The sequence below is a fragment of the Pongo abelii genome, chromosome 3, assembly GCF_028885655.2.
Source record: "Pongo abelii isolate AG06213 chromosome 3, NHGRI_mPonAbe1-v2.0_pri, whole genome shotgun sequence".
In the NCBI taxonomy this organism is placed as follows: domain Eukaryota; kingdom Metazoa; phylum Chordata; class Mammalia; order Primates; family Hominidae; genus Pongo; species Pongo abelii.
The window spans coordinates 160,933,049-160,950,462 of record NC_071988.2 but is presented as its reverse complement, the minus strand read 5'-3'; the positions used below and the strand labels follow the sequence as shown (position 1 = coordinate 160,950,462).

The window sequence follows — 17,414 nt, the reverse complement described above, 5'->3', positions numbered from 1 at the left end:
AGAAAAAGCTAGTCAGTTGTCAGCTCTTACAGAACCATGACTTCAAAGTACCCAGGAGGTTTGGCATCACTCAAGACCCTCAGAATGCTTCCTCTGCTTCAAATGCTTGGAGTGGCTCTCTGTCCAAACTGTATTACACCATCCAAACTAAATCACCTCTCACTATGTGGATGAAGCAAACAACAGATCTTTTGTTTCGAAACGATTTCATGTAACTATATTCCAGGATATTAAGATCTTACTTAAGGAAACTGCTTTGCAGTGCCAGGGATCTAAGCTATATCAAATGAAATAAATGCCAATTTTCTTTTTAAATTTTTTTGTTTTTTTTAAACACCAAATATTTAACACCAAGTATTAGTTTTAACCCTATTATGGACACTACTCAGAATGAATGGAACTTATTTTAAATGGGCAGCTTTTCCTACTTAGGGAAACAGAATCAAAGATTGGTAAGTCACGGAATCTCCCCTTATTTTCCAGGAAAAAAAAAATCAGGCCCTTGTTTTTCTTAAAATCTCAACTGCTTACATAAAAGGCAGTGCTACATAGAGTTGATTGACACATGTTTTTTAATTTGGCAGACCCAAGAAAGAAGTCCTTTCTACTGTAACAAAGCTGTAACAAAGTGTGTGTACATATATATATATATATGTTTTTTATTTTTTTTTTTTTTGAGACAGTGTCTCACTCTGTTGCCCAGGCTGGAGTGCAGTGGCTCAATCTCAGCTCACTGCAACCACCACTTTCCGGGTTCAAGCAATTCTCCTGCCTCAGCCTCCCGAGTAGCTGGGATTACAGGCATGCGCCACCACACCCGGCTAATTTTGTATTTTTAGTAGAAATGGGGTTTCTCTATGTTGGTCAGGCTGGTCTTGAACTCCTGACGGCAGGTGATCCACCCACCTTGGCCTCCCAAAGTGCTGGGATTACAGGCGTGAGCCACCACACCTGACCTGGCTTTTACAATTAAAGCAAGTAACTCATGGTTTATTCTTTACACCTTCCATGTTTGTAGACTATCCAAGAACAATTAAAGTCTGTCTTTTTTTTTTGTTTTTTCCTAAAAAAACAAAAGTGAAAACCAGATGATTCCCTGTCTTAACCTCTTCTAGGAGCTCTCCATGCTGCTGCAGTCACCTCCATCTGCCCACACCTCTTCTTTCCACATAAAACATCAGTGCACTGTGGATGTGCAGAAGCAGGAAGGCAGTCACAGCAAACTTGACTGCAAAGGCACAAAAGCATCCAGCATACCTTGGGCGAGGATGTTCCACTGCATAACCCTGATAGGTGGGTGGGTACTAGGGCAATCTGTCCTCAGATCCACAAAATCCCTCTGGAACCGGGGAGGTCGGGTGTGCAGGACGGCCCTGCATTCCTCAAGAAGCTCTTTAGGATCAATGGGCTCCAGATGTTCTGGGTCAGGTGACACCAAATACTCTGGGTGCTGGGAGGCAGCGCTGCTGTTCAGTGTCTTGGCGAGAGCACTATAGAGTCTGCTTGTACCGGTTCCCATGGAACACGCTACGGAAAAGGAAATCACAATTACACACTCGGCTCCTTTTCCTGACTTCTCGCCTAGCACAACTGTAAGACAAACATTTACTGTCCACCGAAACCAGGAGCTCAATTGTTGCCATATTCATGTATAAAGCCATTTCTTTTTTCTTTCTTTTTTTTTTTTTTTGAGACAGAGTTTCACTCTTGTTGCCCAGGCTGGAGTGCAATGGCGCAATCTTGGCTCACTGCAACCTCCACCCCCAGGTTCAAGCAATTCTCCTGGCCTCAGCTTCCCAAGTAGCTGGGATTACAGGCATGCACCTCTACCCCCTGGTAATTTTGTATTTTTAGTAGAGATGGGGTTTCCCCATGTTGGTCAGGCTAGTCTGGAACTCCCGACCTCAGGTGATCCACCCGCCTCGGCCTCCCAAAGTGCTGGGATTATAAGCATGAGCCACCACGCCCGGTGTATAAAGCCATTTCTACAGAGGCAGAATAAAGGAGTTTCCAGGTTCCAGCTTTCTACTAGGACAGTTAATTTAAGTACTACCATTAAAACTAGCCTCTGATTAACAATGAAAACTCATCCTTTTAAGGAAGAAATACTTTGATCTTGATGGCCTCTTCTAACCTAGGATTTGTCTTTGTAATTTATAAAACCAGTCTTAAAAAAAGAGCAAGGCTTAACAAAATCTACATTCCTTTTTCTATATATCTTAAGAACTTAAAGACTAGGCTGGGCATGGTGGCTCACACCTATAATCCCAGTACTTTGGGAGGCTGAGGCATGTGGATCACTTGAGGTCAGGAGTTTGAGACCAGCCTGGCCAACATAGAGAAACCCTGTCTCTACCAAAAATATAAAAAATTAGCAAGGTGTGGTGGTGTGTGCCTGTAATCCCAGCTACTCAGGAGGCTGAGGCAGGCGAATTGCTTGAACCAGGGAGATGGTGGTTGCAGTGAGCTGAGGCGACTCTATTGTGCTCCAGCCTGGGTGACACAGCGAGACTCAAAAAAAAAAAAAAAAAAAGATCTTGAAGACTAGTTTGTAAAAAGTGAAATGTTATTAAGTCCATGTTAATGTTAATCCTGGGTGAGAGATTAGGTAATAGCAGGCTGCTTGCTACGCTGGTCATCTCATCTATACAGATCCCTCTGTTGGGGAAAGTAATGGCTAGATTCTTTCCCATTTCTCTTAGATGTTAAGTGTAAATCAAGGCTTGGGCTTTCTGTAGTAGAACTCTGAACTTCATTGAGTGGTATAGTCTATAATCCTGTATCAATTGCTGGATTTCTTAAAATCCAGAAAAGGGGCTGAGGCCAGAAGGGCTTTAGAGTAAGCTGATTTTGTTCAGCTAACTTCCATCCAGGGCACTACCTTCTCATGAGTTGCCCACATTTCCTGGGATCCTAGAAAGACAAAGGACAAGGAAAAATGCAGGAAGCACCAGTTACTTTGTCCTACCAAGTTAATTTTTAGTGTTTTGCTTTTTATAATTCATTAAGGAGAACAGAGCATAATCTTCAACTAATTAGCATTATGTGGCAGTTCACTTAAAAGCAGTTGATTGCTCTTTTAGAGGTCAACTATGTTTTATTTTCATTATAGTATAAATTAGGGGCACATTTTACTGGGAGTAACATCCAAGATTCTGTGTATGATAAATGCTGGTACCAGGCAATCTGGATTTCCCTCTCTTGAGAGATACAAAGTTTTCTTTATAAAACATAAACATTTTATAAATGTAAATATCATATAAAGTTTTCTTTATAAAATTTGGCAGGCTTATCAATCACATCTCAAACTAGCAGTCAATCAAATTCACTGCGGCAGGTTACAAAGGAAATTCAATTATTTACCACCAAATGTCCTTGAACATTAAGGTCAATGAGGATGCAAGCATGCTTTTTTAGTTCCTTCCTGTCTACTCAAAGTAGTTTTTCCCTCCAGTAAGAAAGCTAGACTACAGCAAATGAACACATACTAATTTTCCCAACAAACATGGCAGGTGTGTGTGCATCTGCAAGCAAGTATGCTCTCCCACAAACACATACATATACAACTGTTTCCAAACTGATTTCAATAATTTCATTTTAACTGATGAATACATGAGTACATGGGTCCAAAGGAAGAAATTTTCTTCATGGCTGGCAGTACAAGTTTTGAAAGTCTTTCTTCTTGTATTTGTTTTTTTTTTACTTCCTGTAGGTTTTTTGGGGAAAACAAACAAAAAACAGCCCAAACATCCAAGTGTGGTCTCCTGATCAGCAATATCAGCATCACCTGGGATTGTGATCCCCAAACTGTGAGCTAACGTGTCCCAGGGAACCACAGCAAACTCACAGGGACACCATGGTATATTTTATATTTTAAATGTGAAATAAACAGTGACGTTTGACACCTATCAGGCTCTGGGCAGACTACTAGCTTGATGTAGAGCTCAGTTTCAAAAGGACTGCCCTACATTCCTTTTGATGACATTTCATCTTTGCCAAGCTGAGTTTTAGGGTGGTTATATGAAAAAACTACCATGCAAAAATGAATGTGCAGAAAGGATGATAATGTCCAATGGGAGTCAAACGTTTGAGGAGTATGTGAAATCAGAAAAGCAATCCTGAACCACACTTCCTTCTAAAAATTTACAAAAATCAATTTCACATGAAGAGAATAAAGAATAGAACAATATTAGACAGTGAAAGCATGCCAGAAACGTGCCCAGGAAGCAAATCAAACTGCATCCTATTGCAGAGTGAGCTAAATCTTTAAGAAAATGATACAAGGCTGGGCGCGGTGTCTCAAGCCTGTAATCCCAGCACTCTGGGAGGCCGAGGCGGGCGGATCTTGAGGTCAGAAGATCGAGACCATCTTGGCTAACACAGTGAAACCCGGTCTCTACTAAAAAATACAAAAAAAAAAATTAGCCAGGCGTGGTAGCGGGCGCCTGTAGTCCCAGCTGCTCCGGAGGCTGAGGCAGGAGAATGGCGTGAACCCGGGAGGCGGAGCTTGCAGTGAGCCGAGATAGTGCCACCGCACTCCAGCCTGGGCGACAGAGCGAGACTCCGTCTCAAAAAAAAAAAAGAAAATGATACAAGAGGCCGGACGCAGTGGCTCATGCCTGTAATCCCAGCACTTTGGGAGGCTGAGGCAGGTGGATCACCTGAGGTCAGGAGTTCGAGATCAGCCTGGCCAACGTAGCAAAACCCCGTCTCTACTAAAAAGGCAAAAATTAGCCAGGCATGGTGTTGGGCGCCTGTAATCCCAGCTACTCGCGAGGCTGAGGCAGGAGAATCACTTGAACCTGGGAGGAGGAGGTTGCAGGGAGCCGAGATGGTGCCATTCCATTCCAGCCTGGCAATAGAGCGATGCTCTGTCTCAAAGCAAAACAAAAAGATACAAGACATGAAAGAATAACCTAAATCAGAATTAGTAAACTCAGAAATGAGACACCAAAAAGAATTAGCAATAAAAATTAAAAAGAAATGAGAAAAAGATCAGAGTCAAACCTAAGGATTGCGTTTTTTTTTTAAAAGGGAGAAAGTGACAAATACTAAAAATGAGCAAAGACCCAAAATATGAGTAATAGCAGTTCTTATAGATGAAGATCAACGAAAGGGAACAAAAGAAATCAAGAAAACTTAAAAAAAAAAAGTAGATATTGAAAAAAACACATTGCAAACTTGAGAGTATCAACCCAGAATGACCAACACCAAGTGGTCTAGTAAAAAAAAATCAGATTATCATCAGACTTCAACTGCAATGTTTTATGTGAGAAGAAAATGAAGTAACATATTTAAAATACATAAAGTGTAAGCCAAGGATTTTATATCCAGCAAAACCGGAATATTGTCTCCATGAGCCCCTTATGAGGAATCTACTAGAGCAAGGATTGGCAGTCCTTAAGCTAAGAATGGCTTTTTTTTTTTGAAATGGAGTCTTCACTGTGTTGCCCAGGCTGGTCTCAAACTCCTGAGCTCAAGCAATCCTCCCATCTCAGCCATCTCAGTGCTGGGATTACAGGCATGAGCCACCACACCCAACAAGCTAAGAACGGCTTTTACATTTAAAAAATGTGTTAAGTACACACACACTCACAAATACATTAACAGGTCCATTTTTGGCCCACAGAGCCTAAATATTTACTATGTAGCCTTCTTCAAAAAAAATATTTGCCATACCTAGAACTGGAGAACAAGCTTCAGACCAAAATGACCAGAAACATTGGTATAAGAACTGGTGCAGAGCACTAAACACAGAGCTACTTAGCAAATCAATTCTAAAGACGACTTTCAGGGAGAATTCAATATGTAATGGCTATATGGCCCAACAATGAACATGAAGATGTAGTACACCAAAAAAGGAGGGGGCAAGATGAGAAAAGCATCTTCAATTAAAAAATTTTAAACTTTTTTCATAAGTTTCATAGTAGCAATCATAATTAGTAATTATGTCTAAGTGATCATAATTAGTAGTGGTGGTACTGGCACTGCAATTCTGAGACTGCTGTGTATATATGAGATATATATGGGATAGTCTATCATTCCCTGCTGTCTTTTAGGGGGATCTAGTTTTTGAGATGCATTTGATAGGCTATTCGCTACAATTCTCAAGGAAAACATTCTTCTTAAAGGCAGCTCATTTTGGACTAATAGCAGATTATCAAATCTGGTCATCTACCTTATTTGGCCTCAGAGCCTCTTGGTGGTTTTCAACAAATTCACCCTCAGAAGACAAAGCTTTTGAGATGCAGACCAAATTCTAAGGCCTCAAAAGAGCAATTCTAGTCCCAGTTCTATGACTATTTAGCTGTGCCACAACTCTCTAGACCTGCTTACCTAACTTTTTAAAATTTAATTATTTATTTATTTATTTGAGATGGGTCTCACTCTGTCGCCAGGCTGGAATGCAGTGGCGCCATCTCGGTTCACTGCAACCTCCACCTCCCAGGCTCAAGCGATTCTCCTGCCTCAGCCTCCCGAGTAGTTGGGACTACAGGTGTGTTCTACCACGCCCGGCTAATTTTTGTATTTTTAGTACAGACAGTTTCACCATGTTGGCCAGGCTGGTCACAAACTCCTGACCTCAAGTGATCCACCCACCTTGGCCTCCCAAAGTGCTGGGAATTATAGGCGTGAGCCACCACATCCAGCCTTTTTTTTTTTTCCCCCCGCAAAGGGCCTGTTTTTTGTAAGGGCCTCACTCTGTTACCCAGGCTGGAGTGCAGTGGTATGATCATAACCCATTGCAGCCTCAAACTCCTGGGCTCAAGCCATCTTCCCACCTCAGCCTCCCGAGTAGCTGAGACTACAGGTGCACATCACCATACCAGCCAAGATCTGCTTACTTCTCTTTAAAATGAGGGCTTACGTGGTCTTAATTTCTCCAAGATCAGGTGGAAAAGTCATCTGGGTTAGAACGGGGGAGACTTTTCAAATCTATGTTCCTATGTTCCTCATATAACAGCTCTACTGTTTGCAGTAGAGACACATATCTTCCTATTAATAAAACTTGGGCCAGGCGCGGTGGCTCACACCTGTAATCCTAGCACTTTCGGAGGCTGAGGCAGGAGGTTCCCTGGAGTCCAGGAGTTCGAGACCAGCCTGGGTAACATAGTGAGATCCTGTCTCTACAAAAATAAAAAAAAATAATTATTAAAAAAGCATGTTTCATTCAGAATTTCTATACTCATATTTGAAAAACAATGAATAATTCTTGTCAGGTGTGATAACACTACTCATGTATGGAATAATACACTGCAATTTGCCTTTCAAGTTTTATTGGCATAGCCCTTTTGCACTTGTTTCACTGTAGATGAGCTCATCTGAGAAAGATGCATTTTGAATGAGAGACTAGGTAGAGGGGAATCATTAGGAAGTGTTTACTACAGTCTTGTCTCTGCCCCCTTAGACCTTACAGGAAACCCAAAGATACTCCCCAAGGTGGACTGGTGCAACACTGACTGCCAGAGTATTTAACCACAACATGACATGGGACAAGCCCTCTAATACTAAAGTACCTGGGAAACATTAGTCTGTTGCATAATGAGCATGAAGTTAGGACAAAGAGATACAGATGGTCCTGAAAGGCATTTCTACTCATCCACCCTTGTTCTAGACAGCTTACTGAGGGACTCCCCTGTGCCAGGCTGTTCTGTGCTCCCTGCAATTTACTCACCTTCTTTGCACTTTACTCTCTTAAATAGTGGGAACATCACTGGCAACACTCTAATCTTCTTAATTTAATCCAATCCCATAGTCCTTGGGATAATCTCTCTGCTGGATGTTAATTTTACATTTTTATTTCTCTATTCTCTGAGTTTTGTTAAGTCACTGAGTTATGCCAATGTAGTTTTATTGAGTTATGCCAATAAAATATGTGCTGATATTTTCCCTAAAAAAATTGGCAAGTATTTGGGGAAAGATTAATACTCATGAATTCATGAGAGAAAAACTGGGTGCTAACTATGCAGAATCACTAGGGTGTAATAAGGGTTAAAACAATCAGGATGAATAAGAGTAACCAGAAAAGGACTTCGAAAAAATAGGATTTAGATATGAAGCTCTAATTTGTGACTATATCACTTGGTCCATCATGGGTAGCCACTCTCATCTTCTGCCCCACTCAAACCACAGACACATATGGCTGTTCATTCATTTTTTGTCAAATCTTTGAGTTGGAGCCAGGCACAGTGGCTCACACTTATAATTCCAGCTACTCAGGAGGCTGAGTCAGGAGGCTCACTTGAGGCCAGGAGTTTGAGGCCAGCCTGGGCAACATAGCAAGACTGTCTCTCTAGAGAAAAAAAAATAAATATCTCTCTAGAAAAAAAAAAAAAAAAAAGGTTTTAGTGCCTACTGCGTACCAGACACTACCCTGGAGATATATCACTGAGCAAAACAGATGAGTATCTGCCCTCATGGAGCTTCTGTTCTTTCTAGTGGGGAGAGACAAACAAGACCCTATATACAAACATATATATGTGTGTGTGTAGTCTGTCATATATGGAAAAGTGCTTTGGAGAAAAATAAAGGGAAAAGGTGGAATGGGGAATGCTTGTGGGCAGGGAGCTGTTATTGGATATGCAATGCTTAAGGAGGCCTCGCCAAAAGATGGAATTTGAGCAGAGACTGGGAGGTGGTAAGGAAATAGCCTCACTGGAGACCTGATAAAACATTCCAAGCAGAGGGAACAGCAAGTGCAAAATCCCTGAGGAACATGCGTGGCAAGCTTGATAAACAGACGGGATTATGGTGGTGTGAACAGTCTGAATAAAAGGAGATGAGGTCAGAGAAAAAGCAGTGAGAGGGAGCAGATTGGGTAGGGCCTTGCTGGTCTATCTAAAGACTTTGGCCTTTATCAGAGATGGGAAGCAGCTGGAGAATATTCTACTCAAGAGGAGAATCTGATTGACATTTTGAAAATATCACTGGCTGATATATTTAAACTACACTATACTACAGGGACATAAGGGCAGACAGGAGGAAACTCATTTGAGGAAATGTACAATAATCTAGGCAAGAGACAGCAGGGGTGAACTGGGGGGCAGCAGTGAAAGTGGTTGGATTCTCAATAAATCTAAAGTTGGATCCAACAAGTTTTGATAACTTGGATGTGATTTGTGACAAAGAGCAGTCAAAAAGGAACCTGGAGGCTGGGTGTGGTGGCTCATGCCTGTAATCAAAACACTTTGGGAGGCCAAGGCAGGAGGATCGCTTAGGGTCAGGAGTTCAAGACCAGCCTGGGCAACACTGGGAGCCCTGTCTCTACAATAAAACAAAACAGAACAAAAACAAATTAACCAGGTGTAGTGGCGTTCATTGGTAGTCCCAGCTATTCGGGAGGCTGAACTGGGTTGCTTGAGCCCAGGAGTTTGAGGCTGCAGTGAGCTGTGATCATGCCACTGCACTCCAGCCTGGGTGACACAGCAAGACCCTATCTATCTCTTAAAAAAAAAATGTCCACAGTTTCCAGCTGAGCGACCAGAAGGATGGAGGTGCCAACTACAGTGGTTAGGAAGACCTGACAGGGTTTACAGAAAATAGTTCAACATTAGATGACTGACATTCAGGAGAGAGTTACAAACTGGAAACAAACATTGGGAGATGTTAATGCACAGAAAAGACTGAATTGAGTTAGAGAGAAAGGAGATCAGAAGACTGAGATCTGGGAAATCTGCAAAAGTAACATGAAATGACATGGCCAGAGAAGTAGGAGAACATGAGCCGGGCACAGTGGCTCACGCCTGTAATCCCAGCACTCTGGGAGGCTGAGGTGGGCAGATCACTTGAGCCAAGGAGTTTGAGATCAGCCTAGGTAACATAATGAACATAAAAACACAAAAATTAGCTGGGTGTGGTGGCGCGTGCCTGTAGTCCCAGCTTCTTGTGGGGCTGAGGAGGGAGGATCACTTGAGCCCAGGTGTTTGAAGCTGCAGTGAACTGTGAGACACGCCACTGCACTCCAGCCTGGGTGACATAGCAAGACCCTGTCACCACTACCACAACAACAACAACAACACAGCAAACAAACCAGGGCTAGGGAATTAATAACAAAGTAAATGCTAGATAGACTTTACATATTATTGTTATACTTATAGCACAGTGCCAAGGCTTACTAAGAACCACTTAGGGACTATAATGTAGTAAGTCTATTTATTTAAATTTGTAAACTAAAGAAGACTGAAGATTGAGGGGCACCTTTCTCTTCTCCTCACTTTATTATGGTTTGAATGCATGTCCCCCAAAGTTCATGTATTAGAAACTTGATCCCCAAAGCAGCAGTGTTGGGAGTTGGGCAATGGGAGGTGTTTGGGTCATGAGGGCATGGCTCTCATCAACAGATTAATACCAATATGGTGGGGGGGGAGAGAGAGTGCTGTTCCAGGGGTGGGTTCCTTATAAAAGGGCGAGTTCAGCCCTCTCTTAACCTTCCACCTTTGGCCATGGCATGACACAGCAACAAGGCCCTTACCAGATGCCAGCCCTCTGACTGGACTTCCCAGCCTCCTGAACTTTAACTATATTTTCAGTTCTCATCACAATCCTAGGAAGCAGATACGCTTATTATGCCAATTTCAAATGTGCTATATAATCCTAGCATGTTGGGAGGCTGAGGTGGGCGGATCATTTAAATCCAGGAGTTTGAGAGTAGCCTGGGCAACACAGAGAGATCCATATCTAGATGTAATTAAAAAAAGAAAAAATTAGCTGGGCATGGTGGCATGTGCCTGTGGCTAGGGCAGGAGGATCACCTAAGCCTGGGAGGTTTAGGAAGTTGCAGTGAACCATGATTGCACCACTGCACTCCAGCTCTCAAAAAAACAAACAAAAAAACAAAATGAGAGAATAACTGAGTTAACAAGTCTCATTGTTTCTCACCTACTTTAAAAAACAACTTAACATTCCCCTTTTTTTTTGGAGACAGGGTCTCACTCCATTGCCCAGGCTGGAGCTGGAGCACAGTGGTGCCATCATAGCTCACTGCATCCTCTAACTTCTGGGCTCAGGCAATCCTCCTGCCTCAGCCTAAGCAGCTGGGATTACAGGTATATGCCACCACCCCGGCTAATTAAAAGAATTTTTTTTTTGGTAGAGACAGGGGTCTCACTTTGTTTCCAGGCTAGTCTTGAACTCCTGGCTTCAAGCAATCCTCTCAGCTCAGCCTCTCAAAGTGCTGGGATTACAGGCATCAGCCACCATACCCGGCCTAACATTCAACTTTTTTTTCTGAAATGGAGTCTCACTCTGTTGCCCAGGCTGGAGTGCAAAGGCGTGATTTCAGCTCACTGTAACCTCCGCCCCCTCCGGGTTCAAGCAATTCTCCTGCCTCAGCCTCCTGAGTAGCTGGGATTATGTCGCACACCACCACACCTGTCTAATTTTTATATGTTTAGTAGAGACAGGGTTTTACCATGTTGGCTAGGCTGGTCTTGAACTCCTGACCTCAAGTGATCCACCCACCTTGGCCTCCCAAAGTGCTGGGATTACAGGTGTGAGCCACCGTGCTTGGCCACACTTACTTTTTTTTTTGGAGACGGAGTCTCGCTTTGTTCCCCAGGCTGGAGTGCAGTGGCGCGACGTTGGCTCACTGCAGCCTCCGCCCCCCAGGGTCAAGCAATTCCCCTGCCTCAGCCTCCCAAGTAGCTGGGACTACAGGTGCACGCCACCACCCTCAGCTAATTCACATTCACTTTTTAATTTTCGAGTATCAACCATTAAAAAATATTCCTTTCATACATAAATACATGTTGATCTCCAGGATTTCAAACCATCTACTTAAGTTTTATGCCTTAATAGGAGTTGCTGTTCAGGACTTTAAAAAGATTTTCAAACATTCACAATAGCTCAATATTTGAAGCTTATTTCCTAAGGCTAGACAGCACAAATAATTCACCCATGTGGCAACTAAGATACTGAAAGGTACCAAATCTTGACAAAACCTCTGCTGAACTCTATTTGGCACTCAAATTGGCTTCAGGTCTAATTTTATGTGTTTGGAAATTTTAGATTTGATTCCACACATATTTGGCTTCTGCTCACAATTCATTTTTCACAAACACAGTAATTCTCATTTTTTTTTTAATTAAAAATTTTTTTAAAAAAATAGAGACGAGATCTCACTAAGTGTCCCAGGCTGGCTTCAAACTCCTGGCCTTCAGTGATCTTTCCACCTCAGCCTTCCTAGGTGTTGGGATTGGGCATGAGTCACAGCAATGGGCCAGCCATCACTCTCAATGCAACACACAAGTTACAGAATTCATATAGTTAACAGGCACATCAAAATAGCTTTATCTCTTCTGCCTAGTGTCCATTTAGCAACATCACCCCATCCCCTGCCACTGACTAATTCTATAAGCACATTTTTACATACATTTAGAACTGGATGTCTTAATTCCTTGTACCACTATTATTAAGCCCTCACTGCTATTTTATTGTATAAGAATATAACTCTTCTTACCTTTATAAACAGCCTTTGAAGAACTGCCAGAGAATCCAGATTATTTAGATTTCTGAAACACAGTAGCAGTATGTAAACTCCCATTTGGTAATACGTTTGCTTTCCTAAAAAACACAAGTGGGAGGCTGGTCGTGGTAGCTCATGCCTGTAATCCCAGCACTTTGGAAGGCCAAGGTGGGTGGATCACCTGAAGTCAGGAGTTCGAGATGAGCCTGAACAACATAGTGAAACCCTATCTCTACTAAAATACAAAAATTAGCCGGGCGTGGTGGCGGGCGCCTGTACTCCCAGCTACTTGGGAGGCTGAGGCAGGAGAATCGCTTGAACCTGGAAGGCAGAGGTTGCAGTGAGCTGAGATCACGCCACTGCACTCCAGCCTGGGCAACAAGAGCGAGACTCCCTCCAAAACAAAACAAAACCCACAAGTGGGCTAATCACAAATATATTTGAATATATATACACCCTTAATACTACCAATTACTACACACTTCTAAAGCAATCTAGGCAGATCACAATTCAAGTTCCTAAGAATGCTGACCATAAGGAAAACGGTTGGGCTGCAGTGAAACACCTTCACATCAATAATTAGAATGCTGGATGACAACCCCAACAGTCGAGACCCAAACTGACTGGGCCCACCATTCCAAGCACTCCTAATAGCACTAAGGAATCACTCAGGGCCGGCCGGGCATGGTGGCTCACACCTGTAATCCCAGCACTTTGGGAGGCCAAGACAGGTGGATCACGAGGTCAGGAGATCGAGGACCATCCTGGCCAACATGGTGAAACCCCGTCTCTATTAAAAATACAAAAAATTAGCCAGGCATGGTGGTGGGTGCCTGTAGTCCCAGCTACTCCGGAGGCTAAGGCAGGAGAATGGCGTGAACCCCAGAGACAGAGCTTGCCGTAAGCTGAGATCGCGCCACTGCACTCCAGCCTGGGCGACAGAGTGAGACTCCATCTCAAAAAAAAAAAAAGGGGGGTCACTCAGGGCCGACCACTCTCCACAGCTCCACACAGGGTTCCTTCCTCTAGCTGCCCACCAATTGCCTGTTCTAGGCTTTGCCCAAACCATTCAGCGTCTAATTACTTCTCTCACAGTTTGCGTTTAGTGTCTTGAAACGGTGGCCTGGCAAAAACCCTGATTAAAAACCAAGCAAAAGCCAGGATTATCTTGAGTATGCACCTGGGAAGCTATGGAAGCTGATCAACCTCCGCCCGAGGCAACCTTGAAGCACACACAACACACGAAAACTAAGCCATCAATGGTACAGGAAGGCATCCCTGAAAACAGCAATCCAATGCTGCCATCTACTGGCCATGCGTGTTGAACACCTCACAAAAACTAAGCTGATTTAGCAGCTGATTTTCATTAGCCTTCTTAGAGTAGGTTCCAGAATACCTGGCCATCTTCAATACAAACGAGAATTCACACAAGATAACCACCAACATAAAGCAGCCTGGATGTTGGATATACAATATATTTATTTAATATATATTGAAGGAATCGGTAAAGATTCATAGCAACCAGGCTTAGCTCTATGGATCAACCAATGGCTCTCCTTTTCTTATACCTGGCCCATTTTTCCTACTTAGGGTACCCTTGGATATTTGCAATACAATCTCTGTCCTTTACTCATGAGACTTTAAGCCTCCCAAGGGAAGGGACTGTTTCCCTTATTTACCATTTCCCCCAGGATCCAGCCCAGTGCTTTAAACAATGTTAATAAAAGACGGCAAGTGACAGCAAAGTACCAAGAAATTCTGTCAAACACTGATGGAGGCCTTTTATTGGTGGAGCATTTTATGGTATACCAAGCATTTTTACTTGCTGTAACCAGTTACCTGCTCAAGAACCCATTGGCCATTATTTACACCACATTATAGATAAGAACACTAAGGTTCAAAAGTGTAAATGAGGTCCTAAGCCACCATTAAACGTAACTCTAGGCCAGTAGATCAGCCTTGCCAACAACCCTGTCTCTACTAAAAATACAAAAAAATTAGCTGGGCGTGGTGGCAGCCCTGTAATCCCAGCTACTCAGGAGGCTGAGGCATGAGAATCGCTTGAACCTGGGAGGCAGAGGTTGCAGTGAGCCGAGATTGCACCACTGCACTCCAGCCTGGGTGACAGAGCAAGATTGTCTCAAAAAAAAAAAAAAAAGTAACTCTATCTTTCTAAATTTTTGTGAAACTAAATTTTTGATTTTCACCCATCAGCTAGAAAATCAAAACTCATGCAATGTGACATGTCCCCTGAAGGTCCACCTGGCAAATGAATGCAGCCACCTTCAAATTTTGCATGATGTGGGCTTATATGACATGAATTTCCAGATCCTAGAGACTGGATTCTAAGTGCCAATTTAGGCAGAAGGATCGCTTGAGCCCAGGAACTCGAGACCCGCCTGGGCAACGTAGTGAGACCCCATATCTTATATTAAATTTAAAATAAAAATAAAAATAAACTAAGTACCAAGTTAAGAAGATATTACTCTCTGGCAGGAGTCAAATATTTTAGTTAGTGACCGACAAGTCTCCAAGTCTGTTATTGAGTGCCACTGACTGAATATGCCAGGCCTGCCTCAAGTACTGAGCCTTACAGCTTATAAGCCTTATAGCTAAAGCCTCAGCTCTCTCCAGGAAGTTTGGCCTGCGGTTCCGCAGAGGCAAGAAAGTCTTAAAGCAAGGACTCAAGTTAGGCTGCCTGAATTCAAATCCTGGCTCCACTTTTTACTAGTAGGATCCTGAATAACTTATTTACCTCTCTGCTTCTTCATTATCTTCTTCACATAGATAAGTGTAACCTATTTTATTTGGTTACTGTGAGGATTAATTTAGTTAAACTAGAGGTACTTGGCACATCCTAAGTGATTAGCTAAATGTTAGCTATTCTGTTTCATTCTGTAAAACTCACTTTTTTCCTAGGCATAAAGAGAAGGCTATTATTCAGCTGGGCGTGGTGGCTCACGCCTGTAATCCCAGCACTTTGGGAGGCCCAGGTGGGTGGATCACTTGAGGTCAGGAGTTTGAGACCAGCCTGACCAACATGGTGAAACCACGTCTCTATTAAAAATACAAAAATTAGCTGGGCGTGGCGGTGGGTGCCTGTAATCTCAGCTACTCGGGAGGCTGAGACAGGAGAATTGCTTGAACCTGGGAGGAGGCTGCAGTGAGCCAAGATCACGCCACTGCACTCCAGCCTGGGCGAAAGAGCAAGACTCCATCTCAAAACAAAACAAAACAAAACAAAACAAAACAAAAAACAAAAAGAGAAGGCTATTATTAACATTCGAGATAATGTGCCAGACTGCTTCCATGTATTTTCATTATTCTGTCCCACATCTGGTGAAGTGGGTATCTGCACAGCTTTCTCTAGATTGAACAACTAGTAAGGGGGCTGGCCCTGGAGAAAGTTACCTGCACCTTGGACTGCTGCTCGTCAGCAGGGCAACTGCGACACTGCCTCAGGGCAACTGCGACACTGCCTCAGGGCAACTGTGATGCAGCTGTCCTGCCTAGCCCCGGGCGCACACAGCAGCCCATTCTTCAGGCCAGGAAGAAACAGAGGTCAAGTTCCACCTCCTCCATCTGTCGACGTCACTGTCATCACAGCACATACACACTGGCACAGCACACAGTGTACAAAGCAGTGTCACGACCCGCTTGGCATTACCAGAGATATCAAGTGAAGGTCAGAACTCTCAACCTAACGTGTCTAAAAATACAAGCACCTAGACTGAGCGTGACAATCCAAACAACCTCTCTTTGCCAGGTGGCAGTCACAGACCAGACAAGAAAGCTGAAGCGTCATCCAGACAAGACTGAGCCATACCTTCAGCCAGGACAGACTCATATGGAAAAGCTCTCTAAAGAGAAGGGAATCTCTCCATGATAAATGCTTAGTTTAACATGTTCGACTGGTGCTCAATTGTCTATGGGCTGACAAATCATTTCCACAAGCTGGGCTTTTCTAGCACAATCCTCTGAAACAAAAACGTGAGAAAGCAAAACCTAAAAATCTGGTGATCCCCTACCACTAACGTTTCTGGGACACTTGGAAAAATGACGCATTTTTACAGTTGTGAGTGGAAATATGAAACTATAAGGAGCCTTCTGCTGACTGTACAGAGTCCTCTCTAGATCAGGGATCTACCGACTGTGACCCATGAGCTAACTCTGGCAGCATCCTGTCTTTGTGCTACCTGCAAGCTAAGAAAGGCTTTTATATTTTTAAATGGTTGGGGGGGGGGAACCTTAAGAACAGTAATATTTCATGACATGTGAAAATGATATGAAATTCAAATTTTAATGTCCATAAATAGGCCAGGTGCGGTGGCTCAAGCCTGTAATCCCAGCACTTTGGGAGGCCGAGGTGGGCGGATCATGAGGTCAGGAGATCAAGACCATCCTGGCTAACATGGTGAAACCCCGTCTCTACTAAAAATACAAAAATTAGCCGGGCTTAGTGGCGGGCGCCTGTAGTCCCAGCTACTAGGGAGGCTGAGGCAGGAGAATGGCGTGAACTCGGGAGGCAGAGCTTGCAGTGAGCCAAGATTGCGCCACTGCACTCCAGCCTGGGCGACAGAGCCAGACTCAGTCTCAAAAAAAAAGTCCATAAATAAAGTTTACATATTGTCTATAGCTGCTTTCACACTACAACAGCAGAGTTGACTAGCTGCGACAGATATATGGCCCAGAAAGCCTAAAATATTTACTAGCTGGCTCTTTATGGAAAAAGTTTGCCAACCTCTGCTCTAGATTATATTAAAATGAGCCTTTAGCCAGGCATGGTGGCATGCGCCTGTGGTCCCAGCTACTTGGGAGGCTGAGGCAGAAGGACTGCGTGAGCCCGGGAGGTTGAGCCTGCAGTGAGCTGTCTCTGCGCCACCGCACTCCAGTCTGGGTGACAGAGGAAGACCCTGTCTCAAAAAAAAAAAAAAGAAAAAAAAAAAGGCCA

General features: G+C 43.4%; 1 protein-coding gene across 3 annotated transcripts in view; it reads right to left on the bottom strand.

Annotated features, from left to right (window-relative positions):
- The window catches only part of NOCT (nocturnin), a 32,259-nt gene that overhangs the window by 2,977 nt on the left and 11,868 nt on the right, over nucleotides 1-17,414 (bottom strand). For 2 of the 3 annotated variants that reach the window (XM_002815154.6, XM_054553541.2), the window contains exon 2: nucleotides 1,258-1,527. In XM_002815154.6, the coding sequence (XP_002815200.1) occupies nucleotides 1,258-1,527 (270 nt within the window). Of the gene's footprint in view, nucleotides 1-1,257; nucleotides 1,528-12,457; nucleotides 12,510-17,414 lie in introns of those variants that run through there. The other variant, XM_054553542.2, reaches the window with a different exon arrangement.